The sequence below is a fragment of the Plasmodium brasilianum genome, chromosome 13, assembly GCF_023973825.1.
Source record: "Plasmodium brasilianum strain Bolivian I chromosome 13, whole genome shotgun sequence".
In the NCBI taxonomy this organism is placed as follows: Eukaryota; Apicomplexa; class Aconoidasida; order Haemosporida; family Plasmodiidae; genus Plasmodium; species Plasmodium brasilianum.
This window is the reverse complement of record NC_090126.1, coordinates 491,803-510,178: the sequence shown is the minus strand read 5'-3', so window position 1 is coordinate 510,178 and position 18,376 is coordinate 491,803. Positions and strand designations below refer to the sequence as shown.

The 18,376-nt window shown below is 28.2% G+C and overlaps 2 protein-coding genes and 1 pseudogene across 3 annotated transcripts; 1 reads left to right on the top strand and 2 right to left on the bottom strand.

Annotated features, from left to right (window-relative positions):
• Positions 1-2,625: 2,625 nt before the first annotated feature.
• Positions 2,626-3,627, bottom strand: MKS88_004797 (targeted glyoxalase II; the record flags this gene model as incomplete). The annotated part of the gene is made up of 1 exon (XM_067218002.1): positions 2,626-3,627. The coding sequence occupies one exon, from the start codon at positions 3,625-3,627 to the stop codon at positions 2,626-2,628; it is 1,002 nt and encodes a 333-aa protein (XP_067071178.1).
• A 3,074-nt stretch (positions 3,628-6,701) lies between these two features.
• On the top strand, positions 6,702-9,143 carry MKS88_004796 (uncharacterized protein; the record flags this gene model as incomplete). Its single annotated transcript, XM_067218001.1, has 8 exons — positions 6,702-6,708; positions 6,905-6,967; positions 7,241-7,355; positions 7,501-7,625; positions 7,773-7,837; positions 8,107-8,265; positions 8,422-8,754; positions 9,015-9,143. The coding sequence occupies 8 exons, from the start codon at positions 6,702-6,704 to the stop codon at positions 9,141-9,143; spliced, it is 996 nt and encodes a 331-aa protein (XP_067071177.1).
• A 3,207-nt stretch (positions 9,144-12,350) lies between these two features.
• Positions 12,351-17,926, bottom strand: MKS88_004795 (annotated as a pseudogene). The gene is made up of 2 exons: positions 17,773-17,926; positions 12,354-17,710 (listed from the first exon to the last, which is right to left on the bottom strand). Coding segments are annotated over exons 1-2 (5,511 nt in total).
• Between the last annotated feature and the right edge of the window lie 450 nt (positions 17,927-18,376).

The following is an 18,376-nucleotide window of genomic DNA, read 5'->3' as shown; positions in this document are numbered from 1 at the left end:
TTAAGACTTTTCTTATGCTTCTTTTTAAGCCTTTTTTTTATACTTCTTTTTAAGCCTTTTTTTTATGCTTCTTTTTAAGCCTTTTTTTTATAATTCTTTTTAAGCCTTTTTTTGTTCTTACTTTCCTTCTTTCTTTCTTTTTTTTTATTTAAAAATATTTCCCCCTACCACCGTTTTCTAAAAAACAATGGCAAACCTTTTTGTTTAAAAAAAGCGTATATATATTAGGTCATATTTTTCCCATTTCATGAATTATGTACATTATATATATGTATATTACAAATATATGTAAACTTACGCATATATATCATATACATATATACGTTGTTACATATGTATGTATGGTACATTAATGTTTACATTTTGCTACTATGTTACTTTAAATCATAAAGCGGAAAAAACAGAACAAAATTAAAAAAAAAAAAAAAAAAGAGAAAAGAAATAAGAAAAAAAAAGAAAAGAAGAAAAAAAAGGAAAAGAAGAAAAGAAAAGAAGAAAAAAAAGGAAAAGAAGAAAAGAAAAAAAGAAAAGAAAAGAAAAAAAGAAAAGAAAAGAAAAAAAGAAAAGAAAAAAAAGAAAAGAAAAAAAAAGAAGAAAAAAAAAGAAAAGAAAAAAAAAGAAGAAAAAAAAAGAAAAGAAAAAAAAAGAAGAAAAAAAAAGAAGAAAAGAAAAGAAAAATTAACGAGTAATCCCCCTTATATAAATAAGGAAAATCTTTACATTCATGTATAAATGTATATAATGTTTTTATTTTGTTGAATGTACAGTAAATTTTCTTACTACTCGTCATAAGCTTAATATTATTATGTATACGTCCAAACATATGTTCATACATCCATACATAAATGCATAATAACATATACTGTTCATATAAGTGTTATTTTACGTATAATGATAAATTTGATTAGCAGAGGCCAAAAAAAAAAAAAGCATATATATACATAAATAAATATATATTGTATATATATACATATATATTAAATTATACAGATTATAATGTACGTATACATAATATAATGCAGTATAAAAAGTACGAATAAAATATGCATATCGTATATAATCAGATAAGGAACAAGTGCTCTACCTATTTAAAAAAGTTGTACTGTGCTTATAAATATAACGAGTGGTGCTTAACTTGATAAAAAGAAAAAATATATATACAAATATGCATGTATAATATACTTATACATACAAACATATGCTTACAATGTACATATGCATACATACATACATACATATATACATTCATACATACATACATACAAATATACATACATACATACATACAAATATACATACATACAAATATACATATATACATACATACATACAAATATACATACATAAATATATACATAAATACATATGCGCAGTTTTCATTTTTTACAACTTTGTAACTTCCTCTTTTTGAAATAAATTTTTTTCATTCGCTTTCGATTTTTACGAAATTAAAAATGCGGCAAAGTATGCTTACCTACCTCATTGTAGATAAGAACAAAAAGGAAAAGGCAAAAAAATTAGCAAGCCATACAATTTAATTAAGCGTATTTTGGGGATATACAAAAATGAAAAAAAAAAAAAAAATAAAGGAAAAAAGGAACAGAAGGCAAAATAAGGCGAAAGAGTAAGTTTTGTAAATTATTTCGAAAAAAAATTCTATAAAGAGCTGTTTCTCTTTTTTTTTTTTTTTTTTTATTTTCTGTTTTTCCAGTAAGAACAAGATTTTATTCAATTTTTGTTTTTGTTCCATTTAAGTTATATTAAATAAAAAAAAAAAAAAAAAAAAATGAGTAAAAATTTAGTATGTTTTTCCCTCTATGCTATAGTACCATAATATTATAATATAGTAACTTGTACACAGGGAAAATATAAGAATACATATATATTTTGAATTGTATATAAATATTAGACCTTTTATTTGTAGGAATATAATTATGTATATAAATATGTAACGATAAATTTGGGTCAAACGGGAAGAACAATATTTTTGCAAAAAAAAAAAAAAAAGAAATAAAAGAAAAAAAAAAAAGTATAAATAGTTGTTCTCTGTTGAATAATATACTTCCATATGTTGGGTCATCCTTTATTCAACGCTTTCAAACATTAAGCTTATATTTTTTTTCATTTATTTGTGTATGTAAATTTATATGAATAAATAGTATGCTATAATTCGAGGTCTAACACATATTTACATTCATACATTTGCATATGACTAAATCCCCTTGAAAAACTTTTCTAATCGAATTAACACCGTTCCTCCGCTGGTCACTTGAGTGCTCACTTGTGATAACAAATGATAATGCGTTTTTTGAACATTTCAGGTATTCATGTTGTTCGAAAAGAAAAAAAAAAAAAAAAAAAAATCACAATAAGGTGCTAAAGCATGGCGCAGACACGTACGAAGAAGAGTTTGCAAAAATATACGCAACAGTCAGGCAACAGCTACGCAATAGTTAAGCAAAATTAAAAAAGAAACCCATACGTACGGAACATAGAATGCTTCCCCTATGTATCAGAAACTCCGTAAAATGGAGTGGACAACAAGGCAAAATTGAGTGGTACAGTATGCGCCAAAATTATACGGCAATTTTGTATTAAATATGCACGTGAACATGCGAAGAACTACTACTGTATTTTAAAATTATCCTTCATTATACGTAAAAGAGTGATATAGTCGCTGTTTCTTTCAATTACGTAATTGTTTCTTTTAGCATACGTGTGAATTGCATTTTTTATATTTTCATCTTGATCGCATCTTAAAAAAGGGTTGTATGAGTACTCTTCTTCTAATAAAGAGGGAACAGTAGGCAAGTTGTTTTCATTTTTTAAAAGTCGTTGATAAAATTCTGTTAATTTATGATTAGTTGGATCTACAGTTAAGGCGAACTTTACATTATCTAAAGTATATTCATGTCCACAGAAAATATAGATATTCCCTTTATCTAATTTTTTTAAATTATTTATTGAATTATATAAATCTTTACTATCCGCTTGAAAATTTTTGCCAATTCCACATATGAATAAGAAGTCCCCCGTAAAAAAAAGCTTCTTTAATTTATTTTTAGAATGTTCAACTAAATATGCAACATGATTAATACAATGAAAATTTGATAGAAATGTTGTTATTTTAAAATTTTTTATTTCGAAATGATGAACATTTTGCATGTTTTGTACATTTTGCTTATTTTGTATATTTTTATTTATATACTTGTTATCGCTCTCTTTAATACCATACACATTTATTTTTTTATTGTAAAAAAAATGGTTACCACTGTTATGATCAGAATGTTTATGTGTACATAGTACATTTTTTATAGTGATATTTTCCTTTTCTGCTATTTCGTTAATTATTTTATAATCATTCGGATCTACTGCTATACCTTCATTTTTATTATCATAAAATATATAAGCATAGTTATCTTTGTACAATGGTATTATTATCACATTCGAGCATAAATCTTCTTTTTTCACATGATAATAATTTCGCTCACTATTTATCGTGTTATATATACGTTTTTGGAAAAAATTATTTTCAAAGAAAAATAATTTTTTAGACACAGGTAGCAAATTCTTAAGTCTTACATTTGTTAAGAAATTTGCTGTTAAAAGGATTTTCACGATATTCATTTTATAGCATGCATGGAGGGTTGCTCCTCCGACAGGCAGGTGTGCTCAAATGTAACGAAATGCGGAAAAAGAAATTAGACTTAGTGTGTCGCAGTTCGGCAAAAAATGAGAATTAATTTGACGAAATGAGGCAAAACAATATGATTTAATTTCATGATACATGAACAAATTTACTTTGTTCAGGCAAAAAAAAAAAAAAAAAAAAAAAAAACATTTAAAAAATTACTACTTTTGTGACCTTCGAACAGTAACATTTGTTATTCCTTGTAGCCATGGTATGTACTCGTGGGCATACATATACCATTACATACATACATATATAAGCATACATAAATATATGTACATACATACATAGATACGTATGAATACTACATATATACACATATATATACATATACACATGTACATTAACATGCGCAACGTCTTATCTGCAACAGAAGGAACGATGCGAGCCCCATTGAAATAAACAATATTCGATAAATATATATTTATTAAAAACAGAAATTTTATCAGATACACTTTATAATGAGCTAGAAAAAACTAATAAAATTATCTGTTCCTGCTTATTTGTACGTTTATTTGTACGTTTATATGTACGTTTATTTGTACGTTTATATGTACGTTTATGTATAAAATTATTTATTTTATTTTTTTTCCATTTTTTTTTCGTTTTTTTTCTCGTTCTTCATTTCTCTCTTTTTTCCACTTTTTATTATCTGATGAAAAAATAGCCATTAACTTAATCGTTTTAGTGTTAATTTTAAAAATTTTTACGATTTATTTTTACTTCTCTGCACCTACAGGTGTGTATTTATAGTAGTATTACCTACTCAAAAATAAAAATATCACGTTTTATGTGTTATCCACATATGACATACGACGAAGATTTTATAGGCGCGTGAACAAAGGGTTTACAAAATTATTTTGTCATTCCTGTAAATTTTGTATGAACATACACATATAAGCACTCAAGCTGTTACTTCTTTTCCTATGTTAAAATACTGCTATAGTGCCGTTTTGCTACATTACTATATTGCAATAGTGCTATATTGTTATTTTGCTATATTACTATTTTGTTATATTGCTATTTTGCCATATTGCTATATTGCCATATTGCTATATTGCTATATTGCTATTTTGCTATATTGCTATATTGCTATTTTGCTATATTGTTATATTACTATTTTGCTATATTGCTATATTGCAATATTGCTATTTTGCTATTTTGCTATATTACTATTTTGCTATATTGCTATTTTGCTATATTGAAATAGTGCTAAATTGCTTTACATTGATATAGCTCTAAACTGTTATACGTCAAATTTAAGGCTTGATCAAGGAGAGCATGTACATACTGATTGCAAAAATTAAAACAAAAAGAATAAAGTCTAGTACACACCATTGATTTTTAAGAGAACTCATTTCAATATATATGTGTATGAATATGCTATTATTATTATATATGTACAAAATTTGCACATACTAAAATTGAAAATGTGTTAATATCATATATAAATGTACTACATTATGTGTATGTATATAAAAATGTCGATTTATTAAATATATAGATACCTAGGCTGATGGCCATATGTACAATGTTCATATATACATATGCGAATATTATGGTATGTGTACATTTATTTATGAATATATAGTATATACAATATATACAATATATACATATATATAATTATATATATGTATATTTTATACATAAAGAAAAAAAATACTGTTTCCACGTAAAATGCTATAAGTAGTTTAAATAATAATAAAAGGACCAGCCAGGCTTTAACTACTATCATATAGCATTAGTATATATATACACTATATATTAGGTAAATTTTATATATAATATATTTTTTTTTTTTTCGCTACCCCCCCTTCTAATATTATTTCTCTTAATAAAGGTAGGAAGAAAAAAAAAAAAAAAATTTTTTTTTTTTTTTCTCTTCTTTTATCATCTCCTTAAGACACCAATAAAAAGAAAAATTTTGCAGAATGAAAATTTTTTTTTTAATGATTATGTAGAAAAAAAGAAATTTCAAATTAAGGAAAAAAAAAAAAAAAAAAAAGGAGCAGCCGTAAAAAATATATATATATGTATGTATGTAATATATGTACATATGTACTACATATATGTATACATATACAATTTGAAATAAGAATACATAAACATAAAACTGAAGCAGTCATTCATTTTTATCGTAAATATTGGGGGAAAAAAATATAAAATAATTTTTTTAAGGTTAGCATTAATACATGTATATGTGAATAAGCATTCGTTTCGTGTAATTATATTTCAAACAGTACACAGATGAGTTTTCCATCCGTATTTTCTCTTTCATTGTTTTACGTACATGGATATACATATGTATATATATATGCATCTATGAGTACTGTATTAATAAAAGTATATATGTAAAGGCATATGTATAAATAAATACACGTATGTATAAACACCCATGTATGTGTAAATTTATGTATGTATGGATAAATGTACGTATGTATAAACACATGTATGCATAAATTTATGTATATATATATATATATATGTATGGGCTAGTATATACGTACAGTTTTGCAAAATTGTTTCCTTCGAATTGTAAAAGTACGTATTATCGTATTACATATAAAACTGAAATCCTTCAAAAATTCAATCGTTATTTTAAACAGCTGAACATTAATTGAAAATTGTGAAAGGCATAAGCATTTTTGAGCCATCCAGGAGAGGTAAAAAAGCATATACATTACACATACTTCTATGTATTTACATACATGTACATACGTGTGTGTGTGTATATATATATGTGTGTGTATATATATGTGTGTGTATATATATATGTGTGTGTATATATATATATGTGTGTATTTATATGGGCGCTTAAATACATGTGTGCGTATATATAGGTATACATATTTGTGTATGCATGGAATAAGAATATTTTCTATACTATCAAATAAATACTTTGTGTAATGTACAAGTTTTTATATATGTATAGGGAATATAAGAGAAGATTTTATATACGTACAAACCTATTTCTGTGATTTTAGTTTTTTATTTTATTTGTGAAAAAATGTCAGGTGAGGGAGAAATAGAACTTGAATTAGAAGCCCCGTTTTAATGTTTATGCCTTAGTCTTATTAGTACTTTTTTTTTCTTTTTTTTTTTCTAATTTTTCATATTTTTTGTATTTCTACGGTTTAATTTTTCTTGTTTTTATTTTAATTTTGTTTATTTTTATTTTATTTTTATTTTTTCATTTTTTCCAAAATGCAGAAGAAATAATCGCAGATGAGACCTCCAACACCAATGTCGAATCGGAAGTTGACGAACAGAAAGGTTACATATGCACGTACATGTAGACATACATATGTGGTTTGTGCATTTACGCACTTTTGAACAAGGTTTTAATTGTATCCGTGCATATGAACATATTTATATGTGTCCTGTTCGTATATATATATATATATATATGTATTTATATATGTATTTATATATGTATTTATATATGTATTTATATTTATATTTATCGATCTATCTATTTATTTATTCATTTTCATATTTATTTATCGGACCATTTCTATGTTTCCTTTTATTTTGTCGGCTTCCCAGAATTGCTTGAAAAAAGGACAGCGCAGGAATTGTTTGATATGGGAAATCTTGAATTTAAGGAAAACAAGAATTATGATGTAGCGGCAGAGAGATTTTCAATGGCAGTGGAAAAAAAGTAATAGTTTTTTTTTTGTTTTTTTTTTTTTCATCCTTTGTATATTTTATGAAAATGGTACATTGTATATTAACTGAGCATCAAAGTACATGCAAAATGTGGGCATATATATGTGTATGTACGTACACATTTGTTCTGTCTGCAGGGTAAAGGAGCTAAACGCTGAAGGAAGTGTGCACATCGACTTACGTGAGTACTACTTATGCTTCGCGGATGCACTACTAACAAAGGAGGAAGAGAAGAACGATTTATTTGAATTTTTAAAAAAAAGTAATGCGCATGAACACAACACTATAAATTAGTGTATATATATATTTATTTATATAGTTATATACATATGTGTTTCGTGTATGTGCAAGTGTATGTGTAATTGTGAGGGTACATCCACATACACATATCTCTTTTCCCCTTTTCTAGAGAAAAAAGTGGAGGTGTCCGACACGGAAGATTCACTTGACAAGGAAGAAGTATCAGACGAGCAGGTACGTTTAATTTTTGCTTATTCATTTTATTCACTTTATTCTGTTAATTTATGGAGTGATATTCATATAAATATTTTGACTTTTTCATCATATTTATTCCAATGCTGATAACGTACCAAAAGTGGGTACCCTTTTTCCCCTGTCCATTTTGTATCACGTCATTTGTGTGTCATTTTCGTGTCATTTGCATGTCATTTTCGTGTCATTCGCGTGTCATTCGCGTGTCATTTGCGTGTCATTCTGTTTTTATGCGCATTTCTTAAAATCAGTTGGCCTTTGAAATGTTCGAGTTTGCAAGAAAATGCTATGAACTCTTAGTTGAAGAAAAAAAGGAATTATCAAAAAAAGATGTCCTCAATTACACCTATGTTTTTATCCGTCTGGGAGATATCAACTTGTTAAACCATTTTTTCCCCGAGGCGTTAGCGGTAGGACGAAAAGAAAAATAAGAAAAAAGGGAAACAATAAAAAGGAGGCGAAAAAGCAAGAAATACAAAGAAATAATAGAATAAAAGAAAGCTACCAGCTCCCCTAGAAACATGTGATATTTTGAAATTTTTTTTTTTTTTTCATTTCATCCGTAGGAGTACGAAAAATGTGTTGAGCTGAGAGAGAAGTACAAGGTTGGCAATGAAAATCTCATTGCCCCGTTGATTTCCTTATCACAGAGTTATATGTTTTGTGGAAAGAGAAAGGAAGCAGTAAATTATTTTGAAAAAGTAAAAAAAATATTACTTGATGTTAGACAGAAAACAACACCATTGCCTGAAAATACCAATGAAAAAGTTATACGAGATACATATGATGATGTTCAAATACAAATAGATGATTTAAAAAGGCAAATAGAGGAAGAAGGAGAAGAAGGAAAGGAATTGGGTAGTCAAACTATTGCCAAGGATTTGGTCGTCACGACTAAGGTAATTCTGCTGTGCATGGGTATCTTATGTCTTATAGCATGTTCGTAGCTGTATCGTTGTGGCATCGGTGTGCACAGTATATTCACTCATAGGAAAACGTATTCCCATTATTTTGTCTCATTGCTTCATTGTTTCATTGCTTCATTGTTTCATTGCTTCATTGTTTCATTGCTTCATTACTTCATTGTTTCATTGCTTCATTGTTTCATTGCTTCATTACTTCATTGCTTCATTACTTCTTCGTTTTTTTCCCTTTTTAGTCTGAATTTGACAAAGCGGTACTAAACAAGGAAAATAATGAAGTAACCAAGATCACCATTTGCAGTGTAAATAACGATGAATATGGGGCTAAAAAAAGAAGAATAAATTTATCAAATTATAAAAACTGAAAGATGAAAATGGGAACATGAATACTTTTATTCATTATTCTGATCGTTGATGTAAAAGAACATAAATGCCAACATGTTTTAAAGACGAGTTGATGAATTTACACTTAACTGCGAAAAGTGAGCAAACATGAACAACTAGGAAAAAAATAAGAATGATGCAGTAGTGAATATCTCTGTGCACATATTCCCATTTCTCATCACGTTGACTCATGTCACCACTTCATTCTTTTTTGAAATAATTTTAATTCATTTATTTTGACAAAACTTTAATTTTTCAAAAAATAATAAAAATAATAAAAAAAAAGAAAGAAAAAACGAAAAAAATGAAGTGAAAAAATATTCAGAACTGTCCTTGTTAAAATCGTGTGTGAAGTAATTTTTTGTGTGCATTTTACTTTCTCATGTTCCCTGTTATTTTTGTCTGACGTTACTTTTTCAAGTACATATATATATATATATATGTGTACTTAGACATATGCATATTTTGTATGTATATAAAGCACGCATATATATATATATATATATATGTTCCTTGTTTATCTCTCTTTTTTTCCCTTCTTATATACTACTTTTTTTTTCTTTTCATAAAATTGGTTCATATCTATATGTGTTACCACCCACCAAGTGAATGTTTATTTTTACATGATGAAAGAAACATAAGGAGAAAAAAAAAAAAAAAAATAATAACGACAATTAACGTGTAGCAAGGAGCGAGTAGCAAGTAACAAAGGTGTGTTATACATAAAAGACCATCCCATAACTTGTAATTTAAAAAAAAAAAAAAAAAAAAAAAAAAAAAGACACAAATGAATATATATACATCCTAAAATGGAAAAGACATGTAAATAGTATAAAAGGACTAGAAAATTATTCCTAACAAAGGGAAGAAATAAAAATCTGTCTTCATTGTATATAAATACATATGCATACATATATATATATGTTTATGGGCTTTAAGATGTTTACAAATAAGCATCCTTTCTGTCGCACAATTGTTGCCTGCCTTTTTTCTTAATTTTTTATCATCTTTTCTTCTTTTTTTTTCTAAATTTTTTATATCATATTCTGTTTTTTTTTCTTAATTTTCTTATATCATCTTTACTACTTTTTTATCCCTTTTTTATCCTTTTTTTCGCCCTTTTTGTCATTTTTCATGGGAAATACATAAATAAGAATAATTACGTAAAAAGCCTACGTTAGTCTCCTAATTGACGTTCGCTCCGTTTTGCTTTTTTTTTAGAGAAAAATAAGTGAAATGAAGCATAAATCTTGTTCCTACACCAAATGTACAACAGCATAACACATACAAATGATATTACTTTTTCTGTTCATTGTTTAAAATAGGTGTCGTAGTATGTTCATAAAATATTTATCAAAAAAAGATAAGCAATTATATTGTCTAGTTAGCTAATTAAATCTTGTTATTTTATTTTTATTTTGCTGTATTTTATTTTATTTTTTAATTCTGTATTTTCATTCTAGACATGTAATTAAAAGGGGGTTATATAAACAGTCGCTTCAAAATGGAAATATATATGCACATGATAAAAGTTTATGGGTCGACTGCATAAATGCATAAATACACACATATACATAAATAGATATATACGTATGTTTGTGTGTATTCAACCATATTTTCATATTTTATATTTTGCTAAATTCTTAATATTAGGAATAAATTTCATCATTCTTTAGTAGGAGTTGTAAGGAAGGACAAAAAAAAAAAAATTTAATAAACAATTTAAAAAAAAATATATATATAAATGGAGTAATTCTTACTAGCGGAGTTCTTTTTTTCTTTTCTTTTATTTTTTTTACCTTTATTTATTGTATAACAAAAATATGTAAGCTACATTATTCACAAGGTTAAATAGCATAAAATGCACATGGCTTAAGGGTGTATATAGATACATATATGAGCACATACAAACAACACATGTACATATATATAAATGTATATATATATATTTGGATAAATTCGTACTTTATCTTATAAATATGTTCCCCCAAGTTAATAAAGTAAACAATTTTACTTAAATATACGCAAAGCTCGTAATAAGTGCAATGTGCGTTATATGGACAAAATGTATATAATGCATATTCACAGTATGTATATATATATATATACGTATATAGGTGCATATATGCACCTATATATGCATATCCATGCTAATAATTATCAGTGTATTGGCAGGTAGAACTTCCTTGAACTACATTTTCAGAATACTGCTTTTATTTTATAAAAAATGCATTAAGTTCACATAGAAGAGGAAATAGAAAAATTGTTTTTAAAAAGAATTGTCATAAATTTTTTAGTTCATACAACTACATTATAAAACTGCATCAGTTATTTTTGTATGCAAGTATACAAAAAACACATAATATTCAATAAAATGCATGCACACATATACATATATAAATACCTGTGCATATATATATGCACATTGGAAGTATAGTGCTTAAAATAGTATACAAAAATAATCAATTATTTTAATACGCTTTTCTCGCGCTTTTTGAAAACAACTTATTAGCTGGAAAAATTGTTAACATTCATATTTTATAACATCCGTATATATACATAAATACGCAAGACCTACAAATATATACGTGCATATACGTACATATACATACATGCATACATAATATATATCTATATTCTAAGTAATATGCATAAATTGTTTGCCTTTTTTTTTGTTTTTTGTTTTTTGTTTTTCGTTTTTCGTTTTTCTTTACTTTTTTAAATTTTCTTTTTTCTTCTTTTTAATTTTTTCTTTTTTTTTTTTTTTTTTTTTTTTTTTTTTTTTTTGTTTTTCAATTTTTTTGGATCTGCTAACAAACGACTGTATTCGTTCGTCTAGTCTTCTTTTTGCACACAACAGTCTATATATATATATATGATGGATACGGATTTATTAAAGATTTTGAGTAAGCACTCTGTTACTATAACATATGTGCATGCATGTGGAAGGTGTTGTACATGTACACATTTAGATATGTATAGGAAAGAATGGAAAAATTCCTTCAGTCTTCATATATATTATTTCGGCTTGTTCGTATTATTATGTGTATGCATTTTTATATCCATTTGTGTATATATATGTTGCACATGCATGTGCAAAAGTTAGTTAACATACAAATGAAGGCACCACCACCCCCACCACACACACACACACACACACACACCATCATCACCCTTCCTATTCCCTATCAGTTGTTCATCTTGATGGAATAAACTAAGTTATTCTGGTTTGCATTTACGTGCTCGTTAAATAGAATATTCTTAGTTTTTTCATTGTCCAACAGAAAATTTTTGCTCAATTTTTTATGCACGTGGTCAGGCAACTGTTCAGAGGCAAATAGATTTAAGAAGTTAATTTTTTTTGTATGTACATTGGAGTTATTTAAGATATGAAAAAGTTCATCATCATTATCATAATCATGATTCTTTTCAGCTATTAAATTATTACGATGATTTGTGCTCTTCTTTTTGTTATTTAAATGTAAATTATTAATATAATCATATAATAATTTAAATGATTCCATTTCGTTATATATGATAGACGAATTATCTGAACAGTTCATATTTTTTGCGTGTAATTCTTCTTCTTCGTCTCCTTCATCTTTAATTGTTGCTTGATTTTTGTAGAAGAACGTTTGTGCATGGTTTCTCTTTTTTTTCGAGGAACCTCCATCTAATTTGTTATGCGTGCAATTGTTACTGGAAGTAGTATTAACGTGTCCACTCCTTCCATTCACACCAATATCCGCACCAATATCCGCACCAATATCTGCACCAATATCCGTACCAACATTCTCTCTAACAACTCCACCATAACTAACAGTTGCACTGAGACCGCTATTGTTCAGGCAGTTATGGTTATGCTTATGCTTACTACTATTATCATTAAGACAACTATTATTATTATAGCCGCCATTTGTTGTTCCATTCAAATTGCTAATGTTGTACTTTTTAAAAGCATGCTTGTTGACCTTACGGTCCACATTATTATTTTTGTTAATGTTTTTATATGGTATAATAAGTTCGTTCAACTTACTCTTTTCTACTTTTTTAACGTTTATAAGGCACATGCTACTAGCTTTAATATTCAATAAATTCGGATGGTTAACTTGCTTCGGATTTATTTCGTTACTTCCAACCATTTCTGTGTTCATTATATTGTAAAAAAAAGAGTCCGATGTGTTGAGGTTAGCACTGCAGCTACTCCTGCCGTTCCTACTACCATTACCGCTACCATTACTATTAGCTTTATCAACTGCTAACGAATTAATACTATTATTACAAAAGAATTTCGCGTCGTAATTTCTATGAAAACGCTTACAATTTTCTATAGTATTGTTACTAAGCAAACAATTATGGTGAAAGAGGTTGTTGTCCAACTTGCAATTATTTGCATATTTGAAATTATTCTTATTTAGACAGTATTTATGAACACGAAATCTATCTTCATCGTCTTCATCCCTGACACTAATATCACAACTATTATTGATACAAAATTTGTTTATCATAAAATGGTTAAGGTTATCATCTTTATTCGTACAATTATTTATAAAATTATTTTCATTATAATCATGTTCATAATTATTATTATTGCTAAAGTTGACGTAAAACGTGTTATTATCATATTCGGTTCTTTCGTTAAATCTGTAATTATTACAACCCTTGTAGTCTTTACTTGAGCTACTACAATTATCACTACCGCTTCGATTATCACTACCGCTTCGATTATCGCTACCGCTTCGATTATCACTATCGTTCCGATTATCACTATCGTTCCGATTATTACTATCGTTTCGATTATCATTACCTCTTCTGTTGTTACTTCCACCGTCGTTATCACTGTTATCGTTGAATTCGTGGCTACTACTACTGTTGTAGTTCATTCCATTATTATTAACACTGTATCTTAGGTAATTATAAAAGTACGTATCTCCATGATTATTATTATGCTTGCAGGTTTTACTGGTAAGCCTGTTTTTATTTCGAAAAGATAAATGTAAATTGTTGTGCTCTAAATTTTGTGCGGTAATATTATACTCAAGGTTGTTGCTGTGTAGTGGCAATACTCTTTGTCTTCTCCTTCCTCTAGATGCATGCATATTGCTGCAACTACTGTGATAGTCATCATTTTGGTTATCACACTCGTAATTGTCATTGTTGTTACTGCTTCCATTGTTACTGCTTCCATTGTTACTACTTCCATTGTTACTACTTCCATTGTTACTACTTCCATTGTTACTGCTTCCATTGTTACTACTTCCATTGTTACTATTTCCATTGTTACTACTGCCATTGTTACTACTTCCATTGTTACTGCTGCCATTGTTACTATTTGGGTATAAGCTCCTGCTAACGTTATAGCCCATCTGAGCATTGTTTCGAATGGAGCTAAGTGGAATGTCATATAATAGACTGTTATCACAGCTACTGGTGAAGTTGTTACGACTGTTACTATTACCACAGTTATAGCTATTGCTGTAGTTGTTACAATTGTTTCGAATGACGTTTCCATTTTCATTTTCATTTCCGTTGCTGCTGCTTCTTCCGCTGTAATTGCCACCTCCACCCACAGCATTGTTGTTATTATTACTGTGTCCATTTCCTCCATTGTTATTACCGCTTGCACTACTACCTCCTCCATTATTGTTGGTGTTGTTACTCTCGTTATCGTTATTTCTGCTTTCCCCATTATTATCTAAGTTGGATGGATTATTATTAGTATTATGTAGTGATATGGATCTCTCTGGATATTGTGTAAATTGTGCCGTGTCATGTGAACATACTTCTATTTTACACTGACCAGCTTTAAATATGGAACCAATTGGTAATGGGACTGGATTAGAAAATGGTTTAATCTTTAAAAAGGTACCTAGAGTACTTGTATCTCTTAACAACCATCTCTCACCTGATGATTTTGATCCATCATAGTATATTAAACAATGTTCTCTAGATACATACCCATTAGAATTCGTAACAGAAATTTTCTTATAACTTGACTGGGCATATGGACCTCTACCTAATACAACCCCCTTTGGATCTATGTACTCAGTTTTTAATGTAATTTCTTCTTTTACTGTACCAAAATCAAATTTGATTAGTAAATTTGACTCGATATCTTCACAATAGGAAGGCATTTGTCCTTCCGAAGAGTTGTATATCTCTATATTGTTATTAGCATGGTCATTATTAATCTGGCCATTATTAATTTGTCCATTATTAACTTGGTCGTTATTAACTTGGCCATTATTAATTTGTCCATTATTAACTTGGCCATTATTAACTTGTCCATTATTAACTTGTCCATTATTAACTTGTCCATTATTAACTTGGCCATTATTAACTTGACCGCTATCGTTGTTACCGCTAACACTGTTAACACTACCAACACCGCTTACTAGCTCCGCCTTGATGAGCTCGTTCAGTTCGTGCCTGTCTAGTACTTTGTTTGCATTTTTATTCCACACATAACCTTTATAAGGCATGCCTGCCGTGTTTTTGTCAATAGACACAGTTACTTCTAACCTGTCACCAATATGTATTATATCACCTTCTTTTAAAACATGATAATTATTAACTTTAATCATTGTACCAATGGTTGAACCACAATCGACAACTCCTATGTTGTTATTTTCTGCCTTAACAAATAATAAATGGGATAGAGATACCGATGAATGAGGCATATGTATAAGACTTTTAGCATGTCTTCCTCCATCCCATGGTAATCTATTAGGTAAAACTGTAGAATCAAAAATATGACTATCAATACGATGTGTTCTATCTTGATATAATTTTAAAATAATTTTTTCATCTTTTCTCATACACATAGATGGGTTCTGTGTAATATATCTTTCTACCCATGCATGTAATCTTTCATTGGTTGTTTCTTTATCATCTTTATCATACCCTATTAATTCGCTAAATATACGACAATCTTTTATATTAAATACCCATTTGGCTTTAGACCATAAATTATTAACTGTAAAAAAATCAACTATACATGAAGTTAAATCATCAAAAAATATTGGAGGTGATATCATATCATGTAAAAAGATCCTTAAAAAAAGAGATATACTAACTTGTGGTTTTATAAAATTTTCATTCCACCATATCTCATCTACTGTATTTACTATTTCTATGGATTTATATATCTTTAATGATTTCCTTCTTAAATTATATATACGTACTAAATTTGATATAATTGTATTAATACATGAAGTATGACCTAATGGTTGTCTACATAAAGGGCAATTCTTTCCATTTAATTTATTATGCCCTATACAATATCTGCAAAATGTGTGACCACAGTTCATTGTTACAGGTAAGTAAAAATAATCTAAGCATATTGGACAAGTTAATTCCTTTTGTAAATACTGAGTTAAATTGTCTATAAATCCCGGTGCCCCTGCTTCTGATATAATCCTATTTCGTGTATTTCCATAGCATGAGGCCCTATGATCACTGTTCAGTAATGAATCGACCATAATATCGTCATCATTGCGTACCAATCCATGGTCATTCACTATATTACCACGATTATCACCCTGGTTATCACTACGGATATCACTATGCTTATCTTCGCTACTTTCACCATCATTATTGACCAAAATATTGTTATCCACCTGTTCTTCACCATCTTTTTTTTGATTTTTTCCTATATTTTTTGTCCTTTCCACATGCTGAACACTTATATCATCTTGAGCATGTATCTCATTCATTTCTTCGTACTGCCCAGAGTCATCATCAACTTGGTCGACTAAATCTTCTTCTATTTCTTCCATTTGTATCACTTCTTCCACATCATCCATTTCTTCTACGTCATCCATGGGACCCCTCACTCCCTCCTCATACATATCGTTACACTGCGAATGCATCCCGTCTTGCAAAAAATAATTATTTGGTTCATTCTGAAATAGGTTGTCATTATATGGTGCAAAAGCACTAAAGGGCAAACAGCTCTGCCCGCTGTTTCTACTGTTGTTTATATTGTTACTATTGATGTTGCTACATCTACCGCTGACAATTCTGTTACTGTTACTGCTATTATTGTTGATTGTCTTGCTATTTGAGTTATTATTTGCATTAGTATGGCCAGACATAAGGTTACTCATAGGGGTATTATGTATCGCTGCTTTATGCACTGCACTACTTATTGCACCATTTCGTGCATTATTTATTCGTACATTATTCAGATCGTCATTTTGGCTAACATCTGAATTGGAAATACCTCCGTTCGGAAAATGGAGTCCATGCTCAATATTACTACAATGAATGTTACTACGATGAACGTTACTACAATGAACGTTACTACGATGAACGTTGCTACGATGAATGTTACTACGATGAACAGTACTACTATCAATATTACTACTCTCAATATTAATATGGTTATTATCATTACTATTAGGGTCATGCCTGTCTTCATTATTACCGCTATTGTTATCGCTATTATTGCCGCTGTTATTATCACGACTTGGGTGAACACTGTTACTATTTTCATTCCTTGATTCACTTCTTCCCATTCTTAAGTTTTTATCTTCCTTTTTATTTCCTGTATCATTTTTTTTTTTTTTTTTGAATTAATATTCTCTTCATCATCCTTTGGAGTTATACATTCGTCTTCTATTATGTTAGTATCATCTATAAAACTACCATCGTCATTCCCTAAAAAATTGTTATCTCGGTTACTCTCAAAAATGTTTATATTATTATTATTATTATTAATATTATTCTGTCCTGAATTTTCAGTGTTGTTTGGTAAATTCATTTTTTCTCTTTTATTTACATATGCATAAAAGGGGAAAAAAGGAAAAGGAACATATTTTTCTTTCCTTTCCTTTTTTTTTTTTTATTTTTTTTTTTTTTGCTTTATTTTATTTTTAATTTTTTTTTTTATTTTTATTTTATTATATTTAATTTTGGGGAATGGGGAGAGGGAAAATCTCTTTAAAAATGGATAAATATTAAAAAAGGTGGTTCATGGAAAAAAAATATACACATATATATATATACATATATATTCAAAAATATTTATATTGTAAAATGATGGGGGGAAAAAAAAATGAGCGTACTAACATATATTTTAATACATAGAATGTTTATATGTATTCGCATCATATGTGTGCATGTATATATATATATATATGTACACATATGAAAGTACTTCCAAGTGTACACAAAATATGCTACATATATTTTACACATATACGACCGTGCG